The sequence below is a fragment of the Dunckerocampus dactyliophorus genome, chromosome 4, assembly GCF_027744805.1.
Source record: "Dunckerocampus dactyliophorus isolate RoL2022-P2 chromosome 4, RoL_Ddac_1.1, whole genome shotgun sequence".
Lineage (NCBI taxonomy): Eukaryota > Metazoa > Chordata > Actinopteri > Syngnathiformes > Syngnathidae > Dunckerocampus > Dunckerocampus dactyliophorus.
This window is the reverse complement of record NC_072822.1, coordinates 1,253,165-1,279,046: the sequence shown is the minus strand read 5'-3', so window position 1 is coordinate 1,279,046 and position 25,882 is coordinate 1,253,165. Positions and strand designations below refer to the sequence as shown.

The following is a 25,882-nucleotide window of genomic DNA, read 5'->3' as shown; positions in this document are numbered from 1 at the left end:
AATAAAGTCAAAATACAAAGAGAAAAAAGCCATATTCTAATGAGAAAAAAGTTTGATGACTAATTTGTAATACTCTGAGGAAAAATTCTGTCATTTTAGTAGCATAGAGTTGAAATATTGAAGAAGAAATGTTTTTTTTCCAATTACGTTGAGGAAAAGGTTATAATATTATGGGAATCAAGTCAAAATGTTACAAGAACAACAAAAAATACCCGAAGTCTTAAGCTGGGAAGCCCAGACTTCCCTCTCCCTGGCTACTTCAACCAGCTCCTCGGGCGGATCTTGAAGCATTCCCTGGCCAGTTGAGAGACATAGTCTCTCCAACTGGTCCCGAGGCTTCCTACTGGTCGGATGTGCCCTGAACACCTCCCCAGGGAGGCGCCCATGAGCCATCCTGACGAGATGCCTCATCTGGCTCCTCTCAATGTGGAGGAGCAGCGCTTCTACTCCAAGTTGATGACAGTGCTTCTCACCTTATCTCTGATAGCCTAATCAATCACACTAGAGGTGGAATGAGCCAGAATACTGTCGGAATGAAAATTCGTGGATATTCGAAGTGCATTCTAAAAATTCTGAGTGCATTCCAAATAAGGGCCCATTCCTGTGGCTGGCCCAAATGTTTTGAGCATGCTAAACACTTTCAAGATGCATTTTTACGGATAGTCCAACAGCATTCCAAATATTCTGAATGCATTTGGGGGGAAAAAAAAACGTAGCCAGCTGCCGCTGAAGCGTCACTATGAAGCATTGCCTTATTCACATCACGTCACGCCGCCAAGGAAAAAAGGAGCCAAAGTAACTCCACCAGCGGCAGGCCGGCGTGGAAAGTGCTGACGTGCTGAAACCCACGAAGCCCGCTGAAAACTCTCTCAATATTGATGTGTCGCCAATTCACATCGCATCATGCTGACAATGAAAAAAGGAGCCAAGTTTCCGAATTTGAAGTCCTCTCCCCAATGTGGAGCGAATTTTTAAACTTTTTCATTTCGGCTGGTTCTGGTTGATTCCTGCTTAGTGTGACAGGGGCTTAAGGGAGAGCCCAGCCCCCCTATGTAGGAAACTCATTTTGGCTGCTCGTACCCGGCATCTCGTCCTGTCGGTCACTACCCAAAGATCACGACCACAGGTTAGGGTAGGAACGTACACTTGACCGCTAAATGGAGAGCTTTGCCTTTCAACTGAGCTCCCTCTTCTCCACAATGAACCGATGCCGCCCAAGTGTATGCAAAACTCGAATTCAGTGTCAGGATCAGCATAAAAAGTCATTTAGTAGTATTTTTTTAATTACATGGTATATTTAGAGTACCTATTTCCTGCTTCTCCGGTAAAGCTGGTTGGTAATCTCTAACCTTTTCTTTTCTTCCTCCTCCTCGTCGTCGTCCTCCTCCTCTCCTGCTCTCAGGCGATGGTGAGTAAACTTTTGTTTTTAATGTGGGATGAGCTCAAACACATCCAGCGTTTGTACCCTTTGATTTTTAAATGTTTACAGCGACGTTAACACTGGCATAGATGTTAAACACCTACAGCCTCGATGGTCTTTACATGAGCAAACCTCAATGGACTCCTTTAAAGCTCCTTAGCACGCCGTCATCAGTTGGTACAGGAATGACTGGACATACACAGTACTTGTAGCACACACATAGCGTATCATATGACAGCAGACAACAGACTGGGAAGCGCTCTGTAGTCCCCATGGCAGTGACGTTGACAGCATGACTCACTGCATCACAGACTAGTTGTATATAAACTTCTGTGTGGAGAACACTGTGCCCTCCAAGTTGGTGCGGTGTTTTCCCAACAACAAACCTGGGTGACCTCTGAGATTAAGGGCCTGCTGAATAAGAAGAAGAGGTTCTTCAACTCGGGTGACAAGGAGGAGCTGTGCAGAGTCCAGAGGGAACTCCGGCATAAGATCAGGAAGGGGAAGGACTGCTACAGGAGGAAACTGGAGAAGCGGCTGGAGGAGAATAATGCCAGGGAAGTCTGGAGAGGCCTGCAGACCATCATAGGCCATGGTAAAGGAGTGGGGAGAGACCAAGCCAGTGGGGACAAGATCTGGGCAGATGAACTCAATCTGTTTTTCAACAGATTTGAGTCTGCCCCCCCTCCCTCCCCTACCAACTCACCACTCTTCACCCCCACATCCCCATCCCAGCCAGCCTCTACGCCCCTCTCCATAACTGATGATCAGGTGAGGAGTCAACTGAAGAAGATCAAGGCAAGGAAGGCCCCGGGACCGGACGGCATCAGCCCTAGAATCGTCAAGGACTGTGCTGACCAGCCCTGTGGAGTGTTCTGGCACTTGTTCAATATCAGCCTGAGCCTGGAGAAAGTCCCGGCCCTGTGGAAGACCTCCTGTGTGGTCCCGATACCAAAGACACGGCGTCCCAAGGAGCCTAACCACTTCAGGCCTGTTGCCTTGACCTCTCACCTGATGAAGACCATGGAGAGGATTATGCAGCACCTGCGACCCCTGGTGGGCACTCAGCTGGACCCCCTGCAGTTTGCTTACTGGCCTGGGATCGGAGTGGACGACGCAGTGATCTACCTGCTGCACAGATCACTGCTACACCTGGAGGACAGCGGGAGCGCTGTGAGGGTCATGTTTTTTGACTTCTCCAGTGCCTTTAACACCATCCAGCCGTCACTACTCAGAGTGAAGATGGAGAGTGTGGGAGTAGACCAACACCTGACTGCATGGGTTATAGACTACCTCACCAACAGACCACAGTATGTGAGGCTCCGTCACTGTGTGTCTGACATGGTACTCTGCAGCACAGGTGCCCCTCAGGGTACGGTGCGCTCCCCTTTCCTCTTCACCCTCTACACCTCGGACTTCACACACAACTCCACACAGTGTCACATCCAGAAGTTCTCCGACGACACAGCCATCGTGGGTTGTGTTTCAGAGGGGAATGATCTGGAATACAGGACGGTCATCAGGGACTTTGTCAGCTGGAGTGAGCTTAACCAGCTGCAACTCAACACCAGCAAGACAAAGGAGATGATCATTAACTTCCAGAGGAAAACTTCTCATTTCACACCGGTGAACATCCAGGGAGCGAACATAGAGTTGGTAGACAGCTACAAATTCCTGGGTGTTCACCTTAACAACAAACTGGACTGGTCCGTCAACACCCACGCCCTCTACAAGAAGGGCCAGAGTCGCCTCCACCTGCTGAGGAGACTGAGGTCCTTTGGTGTGTGCAGGACTCTTTTACGGACCTTTTATGACTCTGATATCCAAGAGAAATTCACATTTCCAGCAGCTCTGCAAAAATGTCATAATAAACTTGATCACTTAAATAACAAATAAAACAAGCAAGGCCAGACATGAGAGACAAGAAAAATAAGAAATAGAAAAAGAATAAATAAAGAAATTATGGGAGTAAAGTTATAATTTCCTAAGATTGTTTAAGAAGAAAGTCGAAATATTTGGAAAATTGGAAGAAAAAACCTCCAAAAAAGAGCGAAGTTGATACTAGTAATAGGCTTTTTCATATCACAAAGCTAAGATGCACTTTTTTCAAAATGATATCAAAGTGGCCCTCACTGGGAAAAGAGTGGACATCCCTGGTGTAGTCTATGCATTTTAGCCTAGTGTGTGTGTCCAGACTTCAGAGACACCCTGTAGTGTAAGATGGCAACTGCAAAACAATGGCCTGGAATCCCCATCTAGATTCCAGATCATGGTCAAAATTGTTGCTTCATAACAAAGTTTCTCACCCAAATTTATCCCAAATCATTTTTTCTCCTTTTATGGGCTCGCATTGTTCCTGGAGTCATACCAAAGCTGCTGGCATCCAACTTTCCACTTGTGTTCCTGATTGTTTGTGTTAGCGCGTGACAAAAGAGGCAAATCATTCAAAGTTCATCGGTTGGTCCTTGCAAACGCGCATGAAAGCAACAGTAAACAGAGAGGAAGTCCTTGCGCGTGTTTGAAGGATGCTTGTCGGCGCTGAGTTCTTTAGATGAGTGTTGAAAGAGGTTCACTGAGGAGCCACTTGAAGATACTCTCAAGAAACATGTTGAAATGCATTCTGCGTGTCCCATCAGACTATGATCCAGTCCAGGAAGGCCGGCCTGTCCCACACGTTGGCCACACGGACGTCCCTGAAGGACGAGGAGCTCGTGAGTCTCGCGTGCTTTGACTTTGACCGATCTGAGGTTCCTCGTGTGCCGGAGTCGTCGTTTAAACGCTCGCTTGCTGTCTTCGCAGAAGTGCCACGTGTACAAGAAGACGCTGCAGGCGCTCATCTACCCCATCTCCTGCACCACGCCTCACCATTTCGAGGTGTGGACGGCCACCACGCCCACCTACTGCTACGAGTGTGAGGGTTTGCTGTGGGGCATCGCCCGGCAAGGCATGCGCTGTGCCGAGTGTGGCGTCAAGGTTCACGAGAAGTGCCAGGATCTGCTCAATGCCGATTGCCTGCAGAGTGAGTGTCGTGGATTATTGACTAAGACAACAACACTGCACTTTGAGGGAGGAGGGGGCTCCACTCGTTTATGAAAGCATAGTTAAATGGGGCTGTAAACCAGGGGTTCTCAAATGCTCTCAACCTGGGACACACATTTTCCAATGGGCATTAAGTTGCTACCCGCTTTTCTTTCAGTCATTTATGTTTTTACCATTTTTTGACGCTTTTATTTAAGTCATTTAGAATTTTTATGTGTTTTTATTAGTTTTACGCTTTTATTTAAGTCATTTTTATTTTTTGTATTTTTTACATTTTTATTTAAGTAATTTATGTTTATTTGTATTATTTTTTTACACTTATTTTAATTATTTTTATTGTTTTTTTAAGTCTGTCATTTTTATTTTTTATTCTATTTTTTACATTTTTATTAGTCATTTTTATTTTTTTACACTTATGTAATTTATATTTGTCTTTTATTATTGTGTACACTTTTATTTAAATCATTTCTAGTATGTATTTTATTGTAATTCTATTTTTATTTATTTTTTGAGTATTTATTTAAGTCATTTTTGTTTTTAGATATTTTTTTGATTTTCATTTCAGTCAGTTTTATTTATCTTTATTTTTTACACATCATTTATATTTGTATTTATTTTATTTTATTTTATTTTTTACACTTTTATGTAAATCATTTAAATTTTTTATTATTTTTACGCTTTTATTTAAGTAATTTTTATTAATTTTTTTAAACATTCAAGTCATTTTTTTATTTGTATTGTTTTTTACACTATACGTCATTTTCTATTTTTATTTTTTTACTCCAAAGTCATTTATATTTTATATTTACACTTTTATTTAAATCTTTTTTTTTTTTTTTTACTTTTTCATTTTTTGTAACAATTGTATGTTTTTAATATTGCCTGCTCTAAACTATACCAATGACGTGACGTTATCAGAACTTACTCTTTATTTGGACATTCCTCCCTTTTGGGGGTCCCAAAACCCCCAAAACAAACAAAAATATCCCTTTTTTATTTGAATTTGGTCGTTACCTGAGTGGAAGTCACGGGTTAAGTTCATGAGGATCACGATGCATGTTCATGACGGCAACGACGATGAAAGAACTTCTTCTCCACAGCCTTCACTCTTCCTCCGTCTTCCTCAGGAGCGGCGGAAAAGAGCTCCAAGACGGGAGCGGAGGACCGCACGCAGCACATCATCACGGCCATGAAGGACAGGATGAAGATACGCGAGAAGAACAAGCCGGAGATCTTTGAGGAGATCCGCCGGATCTTCAACGTCACCAGGACGCTTCACGGCCAGCACATGAAGAACATCAAGCAGAACGTCTTGGACGGAACCTCCAAGTGGTCGGCCCGGATCACCATCACCGGTAGGCTCCTTCTCAACAGAGTTGGTGCAGAACATCATGACAGCTGACATGTTGACAAAACTAGAAGCTAATTAGCATTTCAGGAAGCATACGTGAAGCACCTGAGGACTTGGTCGCCATTACTTGGCCAAGCAAACTTCACCGCACGTTTTGTCGCTGCACACAAACTTGAGTGCAGACTCGCTGCCTTCCAAGCATTCGCCAGAGTCGCCGTTGCCAAAGCGAGCAGACACATGGCCGCCGTGCGGCGGCGGCGTTGCCATGGCAGCCATCACACCTTGTCTGCACAGCCTGTCAAGGAGGAGACATCAGTCGGCCTCCCGCTTTTTGAAATTTCATTCATGCTGAGATCAGCCGTCAGTCCTGCTGCTTGAGTGCTCGGGTGCGGCTTGGTTGTTTTCGCATGCCTCTGCAAGCGCGCACATCGCCCCATAAAGAGGTCCTCTCTAGCGCTACAACCGTGATTCTGTCTGCTGTGGCGCAGACACATTCACAAAACTCAACAAATTAGCGTTTCGGGAAACACATGAACCAAACTCAACAAATTAGTGTTTCGGGAAACATACGAACAAAGCTTGAAACAAATCGGCATGTCAGAAGAAATTTACATTTCAGGAAACACGTTAACAAAAGACTAAACAACTTAGCGTTTCAGGAAACACGTGAACAAAACTCTCAAATCAAATTAGCATTTTGGGAAACACTAACAAAACTTGAAACAACTCAGAACAAAGTAACATTTCAGGAAACACGTGACCAAAACTCAACAAATTAGCGTTTCGGGAAACACACTAACAAAGCTTGAAACAAATCGGCATGTCAGAAGAAATTTACATTTCAGGAAACGTTAACAACGTTACAAAACAACGTTAACAAAAGACAAAACAACTTAGCGTTTCAGGAAACACAGTGACAAAACTCAAAACAAATTAGCATTTAACATAACAAAACTTGAATAACGGTAATGATTAGCTCTAAATGTGTGAGTGTGCACGATGTGTTGCATAAAGGCATGGAATAGTTGAAAACAAGGCCATCTGAAAACTGCGGCCAAAGTTTCTCTTCAGGCATCATGAATGGAGCAGGTGAAAATCACCTTATTTTGGTCTCCTTTTGGTGTTTTCCCTTTCCAGTTTTCGTGATTACAATTGTCTTTTGTTCACATGTTTAGTATTAGCGAAGTTGCGGGAACGTTTATGCTGAATGGTGAATACGCGGGGATCCCCCGTACCCGTCCATGGTAAATCACTGAATGCTAAATCAAATAGTTGAGCATGTGCAGGACGTGATGAAAATAGTTGTTATTGCAGGAAGTCAATGAGCAGAGTGTTACGAGGCTTTTGCATAATAATGCGTACGTGTGTGTGTGTGTTGAGTAGGTGTTTGTTGTGCTTACATAATTAGCATAGTCATGTTCTCTGTGTGTGTGTGTGTGTGTGTCAGTCGTGAGTGCGCAGGGTCTCCAGGCCAAGGACAGGACGGGTTCCAGTGACCCGTACGTCACCATCCAAGTGGGCAAGACCAAGAAGCGGACAAAGACTATCTACGGGAACCTGAACCCGGTCTGGGAGGAGAAGTTCAGCTTGTAAGTCCACCCCCCCCAACCTCCGTGTCGTGTGAAGACTTTTCACGTCGCTCCCCGTCTCCGACAGCGAGTGCCACAACTCGTCGGACCGCGTCAAGCTGCGCGTGTGGGATGAGGACGACGACATCAAGTCGCGGGTGAAGCAGCGCTTGAAGAGGGAGTCGGACGACTTCCTGGGCCAGAGCATCATCGAGGTCCGAACCCTCAGCGGGGAGATGGACGTCTGGTACAACCTGGGTACGCTGACCCTGTCAGGAAAACTCAAAGCCTTGCTAGTTTGTGTGCGTTACCGTGGTTACCTGGGCCGATGGCTGAACGTGGGCTTGCCAGGTTAACCGGCCACTTCATTAGGTACAGCTGCAACAATGACATCTAATGTGGGAGCTATGAATGAATGCATTGAGCCTAATATTAGACAATAAACATGATCATCTTTGTATTGGGGTACCTAACCAACAGGGTGTCCCTAAAGTCTGGACCTATAATATGCTCATATAATAGACATACATACCAGCACATCATACCAAAAAATGTAATTTCATTAATAACCAATTCAATAAATAATACATTAAATACTGGGAAAAAATACAACCTGTATTACTGTATAACATACAGTATATCCATCCATCCATTTTCTATGCCGCTTCTCCTCATTAGGGTTGCGGGGGTATGCTGGAGCCTATCCCAGCTGACTTGGGGCAACAGGTGGGGCACACCCTGGACTGTTGGCCAGCCAATGGCAGGGCACATATGGACAAACACACTCACATTCATACCTATGGACCATTTATGTTATATAAATACAAATATATTACCTTACATATACTGTACATTTGATTCAAAATAACAAATTAAATGAATGATATAAACATATTTTTGTTTTAGAATATTTAAAGCTTTAATATATTTAGTTATTAAATTGAATTAATATATTTTGCTATTTTGTTTTCTATATTTATATATTAAAGAAATATATACTACTATATGCAACTATATTCATGTTCAGTTTTTTATTAAATTAATAATAATAATAAAACATTTTTACATGTAATACATTAATTTAATTAGTAATTAAAATGATGTACAAAAAATACTTGAAATCATTCAAATTAAATATTTTTTTAATTACAAAAATAAACATATATACATCATAATATAAATACAAATACTGTATATAATATGAATGCATTTCATGAAAAGGAATGTTTTGTTATGTTTTCTGTGGAATGTATATATGAATAAAGAATAAGCATGTTCCTTATGTGTCTATACTTTAGTAGGTTGTAGAGCACTTAAGAACCACTGGAGATGACCTCTGTGGGGTTTTTCCCTCTTTTTGGTTGGCATTTCCAGAGAAGAGAACCGACAAGTCGGCAGTTTCGGGCGCCATTCGCCTTCAAATCAGCGTGGAGATCGAAGGAGAGGAAAAAGTGGCGCCGTACCACGTGCAGTACACGTGCCTTCACGAGGTAACCACAGAGCATCAAGGCGGTACCTTACTCTCCTTTTGGCACCCCAGTGTCGTACACATGACAGCTTCAGCGCTAACGTGTGTCCTGTTGTGCCCTCCTGCCTCGCAGAACGTCTTCCACTACATGACGGACGTGGAGGGGGACGGCGTGGTGAAGATCCCCTCGGCGCAGGGCGACGACGCCTGGAAGGTTTACTTTGACGAGGTGCAGCAGGACCTGGTGGATGAGTTCGCCATGCGTTACGGCGTCGAGTCCATCTACCAGGCCATGACGTAAGCGTGTGTGTGTGTGTGTGTGTGTGAGATGAGAGGTGGGCGGGGCTGTCATGAACTATGAACAACATGATATCAGCTGCTCTAACTGGAAATGATGAGCAGTTATCGCTACCATGTTGCTGGTCTGATTGGATCCTTGCAAGCGTTTGTAGAGAACGCACACACACACACACACACACACACACACACACACACACACACAGCATGATGACATTAGGCAATGACAAAATTGGGCCCGTAGGCGCAGTCATGCATCACAATCCTCCGAGAAAGCTTTCCAACTCAATTGAAGGTGGAAGCAGAGCAGACCTGTGCTGTACTTCCACAAGTATGCTGTCTACACTGTGTACTTACTTCAGCAGAGTACTGTCCCAAATCCATTACTGACCAGAAATGACGACTCCGGTATTTATCTTCTTCTCGTTAACGGTGAATTGCAACCGCTCCATTTAGCCCCGCCCCTTTCCCTAAATGTAGCCAAGCTGGCGACCATAAAGGATGTAAGTGTCCATCACTGCACACTTGCCATTTCTGTCATGTTGACTGCAACATGCAGGTACCTGCAGTGTACTGCATGTTGCAGTACACTCAAAAGATCAAGTAAGTATAAGTACTGGAGTGTGCACGTATGCACTCAAAAGACTAAGTGTGAGAACGCGAGTGTGCACTTATGCACTAAGAGTCAAAGTGTACTTAAGTGTGCACTTATGCACTCAAAAGACTCAGTGTAAGAATGCAAGTGTGCACATATGCACTAAAAGACACGTACATGTGTAAACTTAGGCACTCAAAAGACTAAGTGAAAGTATGCAAGTGTGCACTCGTGCACTAAAAGACAAAGGGAAATTCTGCAAGTGTGCACTTATGTACTAAAAGACATGCACGTGTACACTTATGCACTCAAAAGACTAAGAAAGTACACAAGTGTGCATTCATGCACCAAAAGACAACGTGAAAGTACGCAAGTGTGTACTTATGCACTAAAAGACTAAATGTAAGAACGCAAGTGTCCACTTATGCAGTAAAAGCGTAAGTGTATTTAAGTGTGCACTTATGCACTAAAAGACACGCACATGTGTACACTTATGCACTCAAAAGACTAAGTGAAAGTACGCAAGTGTGCACTTTCACAGTAAAAGATATGCACGTGTATACTCATGCACTCAAAAGACCTGCAAGTTGAAACTTATGCACTGAGTGTGTGAGTACGCACGTGTGCATTTATGCACTAAAAGGCATGCACATGTACACTTATGCACTCAAAAGGTTAGGTGTAAGAACACAAGTGTGCACTCATGTACTGAAAAGACAAAGTGAAAGTACGCAAGCGTGCACTCGTGGAGTGAAAGACCTGTGAAGTGCACCAATTGCGACGTGGGTCCCAGCGTTCTCGCCTCGATGGCGTCGTGATGATGTCATGTTCATGTGCCTCCTCAGACACTTCTCCTGCCTGTCCTCCAAGTACATGTTGTCAGGCGTGCCGGCGGTGATGAGCACGTTGTTGGCCAACATCAACGCCTTCTACGCGCACCCCACCGCCACCACCAACGTCTCCGCCCCGGCCAGGTTTGCCGCGTCCAACTTCGGGGTGAGTGACGCCGACGGGACGTGAAAAGCGCAAGGGAGTGCATAGAAATGAGCTCCAGGCAGCGTTTGAGGTCACATTTTCAAGTGTAAAAGGAAGTGGCTGCGGTGTTGCGGGTGGGTCGTGTTTGCTGTTTCCATTCCCGCCTTCTCCTCGCAGCGTTGAGCCTGTTTGATGTTGCTCGTTGCCACGGCAACAAGATGTTTCTTGTTTTTGTTCTACTTTGCACAACTTCAGCTCGGCTGTCACCGGATGGACGTTACGCACCGAGCTTATGTTTGCTCGTGTCTTACAGCGCACGCACGTGCGCACACGCGCGCACACGCACACACAGAGGAAGTTTTTTGGCAGGTGGCGTGGTCGGCGCTGCCAGGTAACGCCGCCATTGTTTGCACGTTTATCCCGGCATGAAAAGAGAGGGAAGCCCTCCAGTTTAAAAAAAATAATAATAAAAAATCTTGTTGCTAAGCAACCGACTTTTCTTGGCTGTCCAATCAAAAGCGATGCGAGAACAATAAAATGATTCCAATTGTCGCTGGAACACGTTGGAGCAAATGAGCGAATCACCTCCACAAAGACGGCGAGGAGGTCACTCAGGGCAACGCACAATTTGCACCATCAAATTCCGTGAACCCGCACGTTGATCCAGATCTGCACCAAACCCTCATGCCTTCCTCTTTGGCCTCTTTGGATACCAGTAGTACATCTTAAAAGTAGTCAATTAGATCCAAATGTTTAGAAGAAAAAAATACAAATAAAAATGGAAAAATAAATGCTAAAAAAAACATTAATATTAAAATAAATATTACATAAATATTTTTAAAAATATTGAAATAAGGTAAGCAGTGACCAAATAACGTTAGAATAAATATAACAAAAAATAATATCAAATAAAAAATTGAAAAATAAATATGGAAAAATAAAAAATATATATATATTAAAATAATAATTATTAAAATAAATATAAAAAATGTATTTATAAGAATACGGAAAAAAAAACACCTGCAAATGGCGGAAAACCACAAACAAACCCACAAAAAAACCCACAATAATTTACAAGCTGGGAATATGTCCATATTTGGATGGAAGTAGTAAATAATCAGAAAAAAATAGTAAAAATAAGAAATAGAACAATTAGTAGAATAAAAAATATTAAAATAATAATATGAATATTTTAAGTAAAAACACCTGTGAATGGTGAAAAACCACAAGTAATGGATGCAGCCATTTTTGGATATACACTAAGTGGTAAATAATCAGGAAAAAAATAGTAAATAGAAAAAATAGAAAAATTGGTATAATAATAAAAAACAAATAGTAAAATAATAATAACATCTAAATATTTTTACAATCATTAAAAAATAAGAAAAAACATCTGCAAATGGTGAAAACCCACAAATAATGGATGCACCCACAAAAAAACCATAATTATTGTCAAGTTGGGAATATGTCCATATTTGGATATCAGCACTAAATCGTCCATCATCTGCTTTCTATGCTGCTTCTCCTCATCTGGGTCGCAGGAAGTACTAAATAGTGAGGAAAAAGAAGTATAATAATAAAATGAATATTAAAATAATAATAATATAAAGATTGTTATATTATTAAAAGTCTGAAGTAAATGATACAATGAGGAAATAATACGATCAGAATAATAACGTGCAAATGCAAAAAAACCCACAAACAACGGATGCACCCACAAAAACTCCTAAAAGTACCAATTTGTGTAGTCTAAATATGCCTCTCACTGTTTTTGAAAACATGTTTGACATGTTAAGAAACAATTCCAGACATACGGAACCGCTGCTTCTTCGCCGTGTTTGCCTTCTTTTGACGGCAGAGCCGTCCACAGCGCCCCTACTGGTTGCAGCCGAGTATTGCACCTCCATTTAGCCTTCCTTCTTTATGATCAGTTTGTTTTGTTGACTTTGTTTGTGGTTTCATTGCCAACAGAGAGATCGCTTTGTCAAACTTCTGGATCAGCTGCACAATTCCCTTCGCATCGACCTCTCCACGTACAGGGTGAGTAAGCGCCACCTGCTGTGTAAGCTTCGTTTTTTTACTTTTCTCAAGCTGGAGAAAGCCCTGGACCACCTCACACTTCTTTTTTTGCTTTGTGTGTGTGTGTGTGTGTGTGTGTGTGTGTGTGTGTTCTCAGAACAACTTTCCCGCCAGCAGCAAGCCCCGCCTGAGTGACCTCAAGTCCACAGTGGACCTCCTGACCAGCATCACCTTCTTCAGGATGAAGGTACTCACTTTTTCACCCTTTGTTTGTCATGCCGCCGCATTTTTGCCGGCATTTATCTGTTTTTGTCCGATTGTGTTCAAAATAACTTGAAAACATCCGAATGGATTTGGATGACAATTTCAGGAATTGTCGGAGATGGAATATGGAAGAAGTGATTCGATTTCGGGGGCGATCGGGATCACCGTTTGGGTCCAGGAATTTTTTAAAAGGATTCTTTAACATTGCGAGTTAGGACCATTTTCACCATTTGTGCATATAAAAAAGGTCAAAGCGCTTGTTCAGGACATTTAACCTTCCTGGTGTCTTGCGCAATCATGGTAGGTGTTAGCATGCTAACATTAGCATACTAGCATTTTTTTGCTATTTTTGTGGGTAGACACATATATGAACACTTACCAATATCATGTCAGGTGTTAGCATGTTAACATTCCTCGCATGCTAATATTAGCATAGTGGCATTTTTATCAATTTTCAAGGGAAGACACTTACATGAACACTTAGCACCATCATGCTAGGTGTTAGCATGCTAACATTAGAATAGTAGAATTTTTCGTAGGTAGATACTATTAAGCTAAGTGTTATCATGCTAATATTAGCATGTTAGCATTGCTAGCGTGAGCATACAAGCATTTTTTGTAATTTTCATGAATATGAACTTAAGCAGACACTTCGCAATCATGCTAGGTATTAGCATTCTAACATTAGCATGTTGTCATGCTAACTTAATTGTACTGACATTTTTAGCATTTTCAGAGGTAGGCACCTTTACAAACACTTAGCGTTGTTATGCTAGGTGTTAACTTGCTAACTTTAGCATTGTTAGCATTCTTTAAGTCATTCAAACCCTTCCATGGTGTGTTTTCATGGTCAAGGAATGTAAATATGGAGATAAAATACACGTAGGACTAATATTTATGCTGTAAATCACAGTATGGGGGAACTATAGCGCTTGGAGGAGGTCTGCTTTTCTAGTTGTATTTTATTTCGACACTCGAACGCACTTTAAACCCTTAACTCAGCTGGTAACTTTGAGCCCTACCTCTTATGACGGATAATAAGCTACAGATTCCATCGAATTGCTCCAACACGTTCTGGGAACATCTCATCCTGTTTCCAGGTAGATACGTGCAGAACGCATGCAAACTTGAATTTGGCAGAAATGTCTTAGTGATTCATTGAAGAGCTCCGTGCGGGTTCCTGATGGATGCGTGTCTGTTTCCCTGACCTGTGGTGTGGTCCACCAGGTGTTGGAACTGCAGAGCCCCCCCCGGGCGTCCACGGTGGTGCGAGACTGCGTGAAGGCCTGCCTCAACTCCACCTACGAGTACATCTTCAACAACTGCCTGGAGCTCTTCAACAGGCAGTTCCAGCCTGCCGTGCAAGCCGTCAGTCAACACCCCGTGACACCTCGGGACCCGACTGCCATCTTGGTCCAGTCATTCTCCTTCTGCTGCTTCTTCTTGCAGGCTGAGCCCAAGAAGAAAAAGAAGAGGAAGGAAAAGGGAGAAGGGGAGGAAGAGGAGGATGAGATGGAGGAAGAAGGAGAACTGGAGGAGGAAGACGACAGGGCGAAGGAGGAGAGCCCGCCAGAGGAGCAAGGCCCCAGCATCCACAACCTGGACTTCTGGCCAAAACTCATCACGCTCATCGTGTCCATCGTGGAGGAGGACAAGAACTCGTACACGGCCGTCATCAACCAGTCAGTCTGACGCTTTTCAGTCTTCCGCTTTGGCTTTCACGTCTCTCACCTTCCCCCCTCGTACGTGCGTGGCGTCCCCTTCAGGTTTCCTCAGGAACTCAACGTGGGGAAGGTCAGCGCCGAGGTCATGTGGACGCTCTTCGCCCAGGACGTCAAGTACGCCCTGGAGGGTAAGGCTGAGCGCATTCTATGCCGTCTAGATCTAGCGCTTCACCGCCGTCACTTCTCTTCTTCTGCTGTCGTCTCGCCAGTTTTGGATCAAAGCGAGCGCTGTGGCAGGAATGATGGTGAGGTGTTAGCGTGCTGGCGTGTTAGCATCACCTGACCCGCTAGACTCCGCTAGTTCACCGTAAAGCCGCCCCCCCATCCCAAATAATAACTAATGATGTGTTGATCTATCTACTGTTACTTACTGTTGCTTTAATTCAGTCACACTAGTGATGGTGGCGACGTCATGACGCTAGCACATGAGTTAGCGTATGTTTAGCGTCACGTCGGGGGTGCTTAGCAAACTCACGTCCAGTGCTTTTCCTCGTGCTTTTATAGCGAATGCAGAGTCACACGCGTGCTCAAGTCTTTGTCAGTGTTGCTAGTTGATAGAACAGCGGACATGCTAGCGTTGGCTCCGCTTTGTGCTGAGTCAGCATTTTACCCTCCAAGTCAGGACGCCGATTTTATTCTCTACTCCCTCCTCACCTTCCTCCTGGAGCCACCACCCTCATCATCATTCTCATCACCCTCATCATCTTCATTATGCTCCTTATTCTCATCATCCTCATTACCATCAACATCCTCATCACCCTCATTATTCTCATAACCCTCATCATCCTCATCACACGCATCATCTTCATTATGCTCATTATTCTCATCATCCTCATTACCATCAACATCCTCATCACACTCATTATTCTCATAACCCTCATCATTCTCATCACCCTCATCACCCGCATCATCTTCATTATGCTCATTATTCTCATCACTCTCACCATCCTCATTACCCTCATAATCCTCATTACCCTCATCATTCTCATCACCCTCATCTTCATTATGCTCATTACAGTATTCTCATCACCCTCATCATCTGCATTATGCTCATTCTCATCATCCTCATTGCCATCAACATCCCCATCACTCTCACCCACACTTATCGCCCTCATCTTCATCGTCCTCATCACCTTTATCACTCTCATCACCCTCACGCACCCTGATCACCTCATCATCTTCATCTGCACTCCCACGTGTTGTCCTCATCAGCCTGGTCATGAACTCTCATCTTTGTCATGTGTGCTTCTTCTTCCTGTGGCTTGTTTGGTGTTGGTGGGGGCGTGGCAGCGTGCGGCGTCTTCCGCATCCGCAGGCTAGACTTCCAGGCGGGTAAGGAGACAGGAGGCGCTAGCTAGGCGCTAGCTAGGCGCTAGCTAGGCAGGTGGGAATGTGGTGTGGTGTCGAGGTTGTGATGTCGAACGTTCCACTGCAGAGCACGAGAAGCACAAGCTGTGCAAGGCGGCCGACTACATGAACCTTCACTTCAAGGTCAAGTGGCTCTACAACGAGTACGTGGCCGAGCTTCCCGCCTTCACCGGCGGCGTTCCCGAGTACCCGGCGTAAGACCTCCTCCTCTCCCGGTCTCCTCGTGCGCATCCGGCGGCGTCCGTCTCCAAGGGTTGTGCTGGTTGTTCTTGCAGGTGGTTCCTGCCGTTTGTGCTGGCGTGGTTGGAGGAGAACCAGGAGGTCTCCATGGAGTTCATGCACGGAGCGCTGGACAGAGACAAGAGAGAAGGAGTAAGGACATCACTTCTTCTTCCTCCTCTTCTTCTTTCTCTTCTTCCCCTTATTCCTCCTCTTTTTCTTCCTCCCCTGCTTCCCTCTTCCTCCTCCTCTTCTTCCTCTTTCTTTTCTTCTTCCTCTTGTTTTCTTCTCATGCTTACCTTTCCTCTTTCATTCTTCTTTTTCCTGTCTTCTCTTCGTCTTTTCATCTTCTTCGTCTTCCTCCTTTTTACCCTTTTTCTCTCCTTTTTTTCGTGCCTTTTTTTCTTGCTTCTTCTTTCTCTCGGAGGTCAATAAGGCATCCATCCGTCGTTCTCTTTCTGGATTTTCCTTTCCTGTTCTTCCCCTTTTTCTTCTTCCTCTTATTTCTTCCCCTGCTTCCCTTTTCCTCCTTTTTGTTCTTCTTTCTCTTTCTCTTCCTGTTCTTCCTCGTTCTCTTTTTTCTTCCCATGCTTCCTCTCTCCTCTTGATTTTTCGTCCTGTTGTTTTCTTCTTCTTGTCTTTTCGTTATTCCTTTTCTTCTTTCTCTTTGTATTTTCTTCTTCTTCCTTTCCCTTCTCTTCTCCTTCCTCTTTTTTTCTTTTTCCCACTTCCTTTTTCCTTTTCTTCTTTTCCTTTTTCCCTTTGTTCTTCTTCTTCTTCCTTTTTTTCCTTCTTGCTGTTCTTCCTTGTGTTCTTCTTCTTCTTCTTCTTCTCTCTTGGCCTCCAGATGACTTCTGTGCTGATTTGACGCGACGTAAACAAAACGTTGATTTGCTTTGATTTGTCTTCCTCTTCCTCTTCTTCTTCCTGCCGCTATGCAGTTCCAGTCGACGTCGGAGCACGCGCTCTTCTCCAGCTCGGTGGTGGACATCTTCACGCAGCTCAACCAGAGCTTTGAGATCATCCGCAAGCTGGACTGCCCCGACGCCGCCGTGGTGGCCCAGTACCACCGGCGCTTTGCCAAGGTGACGTCACACGCGCACGGTTAGCTAGCTAGTTAGTAGTTAGCGCTGACTGTGGTCTGTTTTCATGCTGCTTCGTGTGCAGACCATCACCAAAGTCCTGCTGCAGTACTGCGCCCTGCTGGCCAAGAGTTTCCCTTCCTACTGCGAGAAGGAGAAGATGGTGAGTCCTGGCGCCCACGGACGAGCTTTTCTGAGCTGCGGACTGCAGTGTTGTCACCTTGTCTCGTCGTCTCCGTGCAGCCGTGCGTGCTGATGAACAACATCCAGCAGATGAGGGTCCTGCTGGAGAGGATGTTTGAGTCCATGGGAGCAAAGCAGGTGAGCTGTGACCAGGAGGTGACGTGCACCGCTAACACGCTAGCGTCACACAAGGCCGGGTGCGTGTTCCTTTCAGTGTTTTGTCGTCACGTCCTGTCCTGTCTTTGCTGTCCAATCACCAACACCACTGGAGGATGCCACAGGGGTACATCGTGGGCGTCCACAAGCCCGCATTTCTATTTAGTTAAGACGGCGCTGCTTTCACGAGGGACAGTCATTGAAACGCGCTCACGTTTATTTGGAACGTGCGTCCCATGTTGGCACAGCTTAACACGTCCCAAGAGGGGAAGGAAGACGCACAGCGTATTTCATCCGACTCCAATATAATCTCATCCACGACTCAGCATTTCTTCACTTCCTGCACCAGGGAGAAGACGTCTCATAGGCAATCCAAAACATATCTACAGTGAAGATTCATATGTCTGATATGATATTGTACATGTGTATGATGTCATCATCGTACTTTATACCTGCTTTAGATTGGCATGATTTATCATCATCACAAAATGATACATACAGTACAGGTACATATACTTGTACATATACCATACAACATACCCTCAATAAATCATACAATTACATACAGTATCGATCATAAATACACATCTTTATTATATTTTACACATCATGGAATAAGTTATTTTACATTTACATTATTTACCATCATGAAATCATACATATACCATAGGAGGGTAGAAAATACAATAAATAATAAAAAGCAATAAAATGAAATATCTATAATATCTATAATAAATATGTATATTTCGTATATTATATTCTATGTATAATGTCATAATAGTTACAGTATTTTACATTTAGATTATTTATAATAAAATAATAAATATATAGAGGATAGAATATACAATAAATAAATAATAAAACGTAATAAAATACAAAAATACTAATGATATATATTTATATAAAAATAATATAAAAATATATAGTAAAAAACTTTATAAATAACACAAAATAAATACTCATTATATAAACTAATAACAATAATATAAAAATATAAATTAAATACATTTCTTGAAAAAATATACAAATATAATATTTATATTTAAAAAATCTAATACATAAAGTTTATAAATATATAATCAAATATATTTAAAAAAATTACCTGCTCATTGTATATAGCAACAATACATACCAAATAATATCAAGTGTAGCATAAGTTCATTAGCTTTAATCACCAATGAATGAACATATTCTCCTCAATACAGTATATACAACAAATATATAAATAATATATACAACAAATATATAAATAATATATAAATAATATATACAACAAATATATAAATAATATATACAACAAATATATAAATAATATATACAACAATAATATATACAACAAATATATAAATAATATATACAACAAATATATAAATAATATATACAACAAATATATAAATAATATATACAACAATAATATATACAACAAATATATAAATAATATATACAACAAATATATAAATAATATATACAACAAATATATAAATAATATATACAACAAATATACAAATAATATATACAACAAATATATAAATAATATATACAACAAATATATAAATAATATATAAATAATATATACAACAAATATATAAATAATATATACAACAATAATATATACAACAAATATATAAATAATATATACAACAAATATATAAATAATATATACAACAATAATATATACAACAAATATATAAATAATATATACAACAAATATATAAATAATATATACAACAAATATACAAATAATATATACAACAAATATATAAATAATATATACAACAAATATACAAATAATATATACAACAAATATATAAATAATATCCATCCATCCATTTTCTATACCGCTTCATCCTCATTAGGGTCGCGGGGGCATGCTGGAGCCTATCCCAGCTGACTTCGGGCGACAGGCGGGGTACACCCTGGACTGGTCGCCAGCCAATCACAGGGCACATATAGACAAACAACCATTCACACTCACATTCATACCTATGGACAATTTAGAGTCTCCAATTAACCTCACCTGCATGTTTTTGGAATGTGGGAGGAAGCCGGAGTACCCGGAGAAAACCCACACACACACGGGGAGAACATGCAAACTCCACACAGAAATGCCCAGGGGAGAATCGAACCCAGGTCTTCCCGATCTCCAGGCTGTTACTGTATTGGCCAATGTGCTAACCACTAGACCACCGTGCGGCCTATAAATAATATATACAACAAATATATAAATAATATATACAACAAATATATAAATAATATATACAACAATAATATATACAACAAATATATAAATAATATATACAACAAATATATAAATAATATATAAATAATATATACAACAAATATATAAATAATATATACAACAAATATACAAATAATATATACAACAAATATACAAATAATATATACAACAAATATATAAATAATATATACAACAAATATACAAATAATATATACAACAAATATACAAATAATATAGACAACAAATATATAAATAATATATACAACAAATATACAAATAATATATACAACAAATATATAAATAATATATACAACAAATATACAAATAATATATACAACAAATATACAAATAATATATATACAACAAATATACAAATAATATATACAACAAATATATAAATAATATATACAACAAATATACAAATAATATATACAACAAATATATAAATAATATATACAACAAATATACAAATAATATATAAATAATATATACAACAAATATATAAATAATATATACAACAAATATACAAATAATATATACAACAAATATACAAATAATATATACAACAAATATATAAATAATATATAAATAATATATACAACAAATATACAAATAATATATACAACAAATATATAAATAATATATACAACAAATATACAAATAATATATACAACAAATATATAAATAATATATACAACAAATATATAAATAATATATACAACAAATATACAAATAATATATACAACAAATATATAAATAATATATACAACAAATATATAAATAATATATACAACAAATATATACAACAAATATATAAATAATATATACAACAAATATATAAATAATATATACAACAAATATACAAATAATATATACAACAAATATATAAATAATATATACAACAAATACACAAATAATATATACAACAAATATACAAATAATATATACAACAAATATATAAATAATATATACAACAAATATATAAATAATATATACAACAAATATATACAACAAATATATAAATAATATATACAACAAATATATAAATAATATATACAACAAATATACAAATAATATATACAACAAATATATAAATAATATATACAACAAATATACAAATAATATATACAACAAATATATAAATAATATATACAACAAATATACAAATAATATATACAACAAATATATAAATAATATATACAACAAATATACAAATAATATATACAACAAATATATAAATAATATATACAACAAATATACAAATAATATATACAACAAATATATAAATAATATATACAACAAATACACAAATAATATATACAACAAATATACAAATAATATATACAACAAATATATAAATAATATATACAACAAATATACAAATAATATATACAACAAATATATAAATAATATATACAACAAATATACAAATAATATATACAACAAATATATAAATAATATATAAATAATATATACAACAAATATATAAATAATATATACAACAAATATACAAATAATATATACAACAAATATACAAATAATATATACAACAAATATATAAATAATATATACAACAAATATACAAATAATATATACAACAAATATATAAATAATATATACAACAAATATATAAATAATATATACAACAAATATATACAACAAATATATAAATAATATATACAACAAATATATAAATAATATATACAACAAATATATACAACAAATATATAAATAATATATACAACAAATATATAAATAATATATACAACAAATATACAAATAATATATACAACAAATATATAAATAATATATACAACAAATATACAAATAATATATACAACAAATATATAAATAATATATACAACAAATACACAAATAATATATACAACAAATATATAAATAATATATACAACAAATATATAAATAATATATACAACAAATATACAAATAATATTCTAATTAGCAATTCATTGATTGATTGGGGGTTTTTTGATTTGTTTTTTATCTTCACAGTTCACAGTTGAGGAAGAGAGGGTAGGTTGTTTGTAAAGACACCCCCCCACTCCCCACCCTTTTAACCCCTCTCTGAAGCCTCATAGCAATGATACTGTAGCTGTAGTATGATAGCAAATATGATCATTATTATCAGCAATGGAAGTAGTGGTATCACAGTAGATAGACCCCTAGTAGAGCCTCTTATTTCCCTCCTAAATGCGTATGCTTTTAAAGTGGACCCCCGTCCTGTGGAGCAAGAACACCCCAGACTCTCCTCCCTCATCAACTGTCTTTAACTTATCAAACATTTGAAGAGTTTCTTTGCGTCTGATGAATTTTCTGCATGAAAACTCTTCCCAAAAGCTGGAGAACGAGGAAGAGGAGGAGTTTGATGAGGAGGTGGGTGCACCCGTCAGGTCACATGACTCGTATTTCAAGTAGCCAAGTGTGCAAATGTGGCTTTTTGTCATTTGCATGCCCCGCCCCCTGCAGGCCGTCCCTGACGATGCAGGCGACGGTGACATGGTGGGTATGCTAATGATGCTAATCAAGGAACCATTCAAGCACGCCTCTTCATTCATACCTTTTCTTTGGGGGCGGGGCTAATCCTCATCGCTGCCTGTCACAGGAGTCAAAGGTGAGAGTTGAAAGGTCACCAAAAAAATTCTCAAAGTTTTTTTCCTCATTTGACCTTTTTTTTTTTATCCTCGGCCGCGGCGCCTTTTTCCAACTCAGTCGGGCTGCTCCGACTCAGAAGGCTCGGAGGTAAGAGGCGGCCATTTTGTAGCGTTTAGCGGGTTGGTCGGTAGCGAGGGTGGACTTGGCACATTGTGTTTCAAGTGTCCACTTTTGATGGAAGGGAGGAAACGGAAACTAAAACTACTTCCTCTTCTTCTTCCTGTTCTTCTGTCCCGCCCCCGTTTGTGTGCTCGCTCAGGTGGACAACAAAGAGAAGGAGGAGAAGGTCGGTCGGGTCGCGGTTGTGTGTGTGAGTGGTAGCAATGAATGGTGGTAGCGGGTGTCAGTGCTGGTAGGTGACCGTTACCATGGTAACAAGCATGGACGCGACCTTGGCTTGGTGGAAGTTGTGAAACGACCAATGAAATACTGTTGGTGACAAACACACTCGGCATGTTCAGTCAAGTCGTGTTTGGCTTTGGTCCAACATCACGTCACTCTCTGCTCTGTCTCCATGAGTGTGGACTTGGTGTCCATAAGTATGTGGTTAGTGTCCATGAGTGTGGGCTTGGTGTCCATAAGTATGTGGTTAGTGTCCATGAGTGTGGGCTTGGTGTCCATAAGTATGTGGTTAGTGTCCATGAGTGTGGGCTTGGTGTCCATAAGTACGTAGTTAGTGTCCATGAGTGTGGACTTGGTGTCCATAAGTATGTGGTTAGTGTCCATGAGTGTGGGCTTGGTGTCCATAAGTATGTGGTTAGTGTCCATGAGTGTGGGCTTGGTGTCCATAAGTATGTGGTTAGTGTCCATGAGTGTGGGCTTGGTGTCCATAAGTATGTGGTTAGTGTCCATGAGTGTGGGCTTGGTGTCCATAAGTACGTAGTTAGTGTCCATGAGTGTGGGCTTGGTGTCCATAAGTATGTGGTTAGTGTCCATGAGTGTGGGCTTGGTGTCCATAAGTATGTGGTTAGTGTCCATGAGTGTGGGCTTGGTGTCCATAAGTATGTGGTTAGTGTCCATGAGTGTGGGCTTGGTGTCCATAAGTATGTGGTTAGTGTCCATGAGTGGGTATTTGGTGTCCATAAGTACGTAGTTAGTGTCCATGAGTGTGTACTTGGTGTCCATAAGTATGTAGTTAGTGTCCATGAGTGTGGGCTTGGTGTCCATAAGTATGTGGTTAGTGTCCATGAGTGGGTATTTGGTGTCCATAAGTACGTAGTTAGTGTCCATGAGTGTGTACTTGGTGTCCATAAGTATGTAGTTAGTGTCCATGAGTGTGGGCTTGGTGTCCATAAGTATGTGGTTAGTGTCCATGAGTGTGTACTTGGTGTCCATAAGTATGTAGTTAGTGTCCATGAGTGTGGGCTTGGTGTCCATAAGTATGTGGTTAGTGTCCATGAGTGGGTATTTGGTGTCCATAAGTACGTAGTTAGTGTCCATGAGTGTGTACTTGGTGTCCATAAGTATGTAGTTAGTGTCCATGAGTGTGGGCTTGGTGTCCATAAGTATGTGGTTAGTGTCCATGAGTGGGTACTTGGTGTCCATAAGTACGTAGTTAGTGTCCATGAGTGTGGGCTTGGTGTCCATAAGTATGTGGTTAGTGTCCATGAGTGGGTACTTGGTGTCCATAAGTACGTAGTTAGTCTCCATGAGTGTGGACTTGGTGTCCATAAGTACGTAGTTAGTCTCCATGAGTGTGGACTTGGTGTCCATAAGTACGTAGTTAGTGTCCATGAGTGTGTACTTGGTGTCCATAAGTATGTAGTTAGTGTCCATCAGTGTGTACTTGGTGTCCATAAGTATGTAGTTAGTGTCCATGAGTGTGGACTTGGTGTCCATAAGTACGTAGTTAGTGTCCATGAGTGTGTACTTGGTGTCCATAAGTATGTGGTTAGTGTCCATGAGTGTGTACTTGGTGTCCATAAGTATGTAGTTAGTGTCCATGAGTGTGGGCTTGGTGTCCATAAGTATGTAGTTAGTGTCCATGAGTGTGGACTTGGTGTCCATAAGTACGTAGTTAGTGTCCATGAGTGGGTACTTTGTGTCCATAAGTACGTAGTTAGTGTCCATGAGTGGGTACTTGGTGTCCATAAGTATGTAGTTAGTGTCCATGAGTGTGGACTTGGTGTCCATAAGTACGTAGTTAGTGTCCATGAGTGTGGACTTGGTGTCCATAAGTACGTAGTTAGTGTCCATGAGTGTGGACTTGGTGTCCATAAGTACGTAGTTAGTGTCCATGAGTGTGGACTTGGTGTCCATAAGTATGTGGGTAGTGTCCATGAGTGTGCACTTGGTGTCCATAAGTACGTAGTTAGTGTCCATGAGTGTGGACTTGGTGTCCATAAGTACGTAGTTAGTGTCCATGAGTGTGGACTTGGTGTCCATAAGTATGTAGTTAGTGTCCATGAGTGTGGACTTGGTGTCCATAAGTATGTGGTTAGTGTCCATGAGTGTGTACTTGGTGTCCATAAGTACATAGTTAGTGTCCATGAGTGTGGACTTGGTGTCCATAAGTACGTAATTAGTGTCCATGAGTGTGGATTTGGTGTCCATAAGTACGTAGTTAGTGTCCATGAGTGTGGACCTGGTGTCCATAAGTATGTGGTTAGTGTCCATGAGTGTGTACTTGGTGTCCATAAGTATGTAGTTAGTGTCCATGAGTGTGGACTTGGTGTCCATAAGTACGTAGTTGGTGTCCATGAGTGTGGACTTGGTGTCCATAAGTATGTAGTTAGTGTCCATCAGTGTGTACTTGGTGTCCATAAATACGTAGTTAGTGTCCATGAGTGTGGACTTGGTGTCCATAAGTACGTAGTTAGTGTCCATAAGTACGTAGTTAGTGTCCATGAGTGTGTACTTGGTGTCCATAAGTATGTAGGTTGTGTCCATGAGTGTGTACTTAGTGTCCATAAGTATTTCATTTCACTCACACTGTCTTTCACTCTTGGTTGGCTTTTGTCTTTGTACAGTTCAAGTCTGACAAGGAAAAGGTGTGTTTGTAACATTATATACACTACACTATATGTGTATATATATATATATATATATATATATATAGTATATGTGTGTCTATATACTATGTGTGTACTGTATATATACAGTATGTGTGTGTGTGTGTGTGTGTGTGTGTATATATACTGCTCAAAAAAAATGAGAGGAACACTTGGAAAACACATCAGATCTAAACTGGGGGAAAAATGATGTTGAATATGTTTCCTGATAATAAGTGGGTGATGTATTAG

At 40.3% G+C, this 25,882-nt stretch overlaps 1 protein-coding gene across 1 annotated transcript in view; it reads left to right on the top strand.

The window, feature by feature from the left end:
- LOC129179402 (uncharacterized) overlaps positions 1–25,882 on the top strand; it is a 107,847-nt gene that overhangs the window by 63,462 nt on the left and 18,503 nt on the right. The window contains exons 14-31 of the mRNA XM_054772605.1: positions 1,349–1,408; positions 4,057–4,131; positions 4,220–4,439; positions 5,587–5,814; positions 7,258–7,399; positions 7,467–7,636; positions 8,753–8,868; positions 8,980–9,143; positions 10,584–10,734; positions 12,685–12,753; positions 12,890–12,979; positions 14,224–14,678; positions 14,763–14,848; positions 16,156–16,282; positions 16,364–16,460; positions 17,249–17,392; positions 17,475–17,552; positions 17,633–17,710. Coding sequence (XP_054628580.1) covers positions 1,349–1,408; positions 4,057–4,131; positions 4,220–4,439; positions 5,587–5,814; positions 7,258–7,399; positions 7,467–7,636; positions 8,753–8,868; positions 8,980–9,143; positions 10,584–10,734; positions 12,685–12,753; positions 12,890–12,979; positions 14,224–14,678; positions 14,763–14,848; positions 16,156–16,282; positions 16,364–16,460; positions 17,249–17,392; positions 17,475–17,552; positions 17,633–17,710 — 2,550 coding nt within the window. The remainder of the gene's footprint in view (positions 1–1,348; positions 1,409–4,056; positions 4,132–4,219; positions 4,440–5,586; positions 5,815–7,257; positions 7,400–7,466; positions 7,637–8,752; positions 8,869–8,979; positions 9,144–10,583; positions 10,735–12,684; positions 12,754–12,889; positions 12,980–14,223; positions 14,679–14,762; positions 14,849–16,155; positions 16,283–16,363; positions 16,461–17,248; positions 17,393–17,474; positions 17,553–17,632; positions 17,711–25,882) is intronic.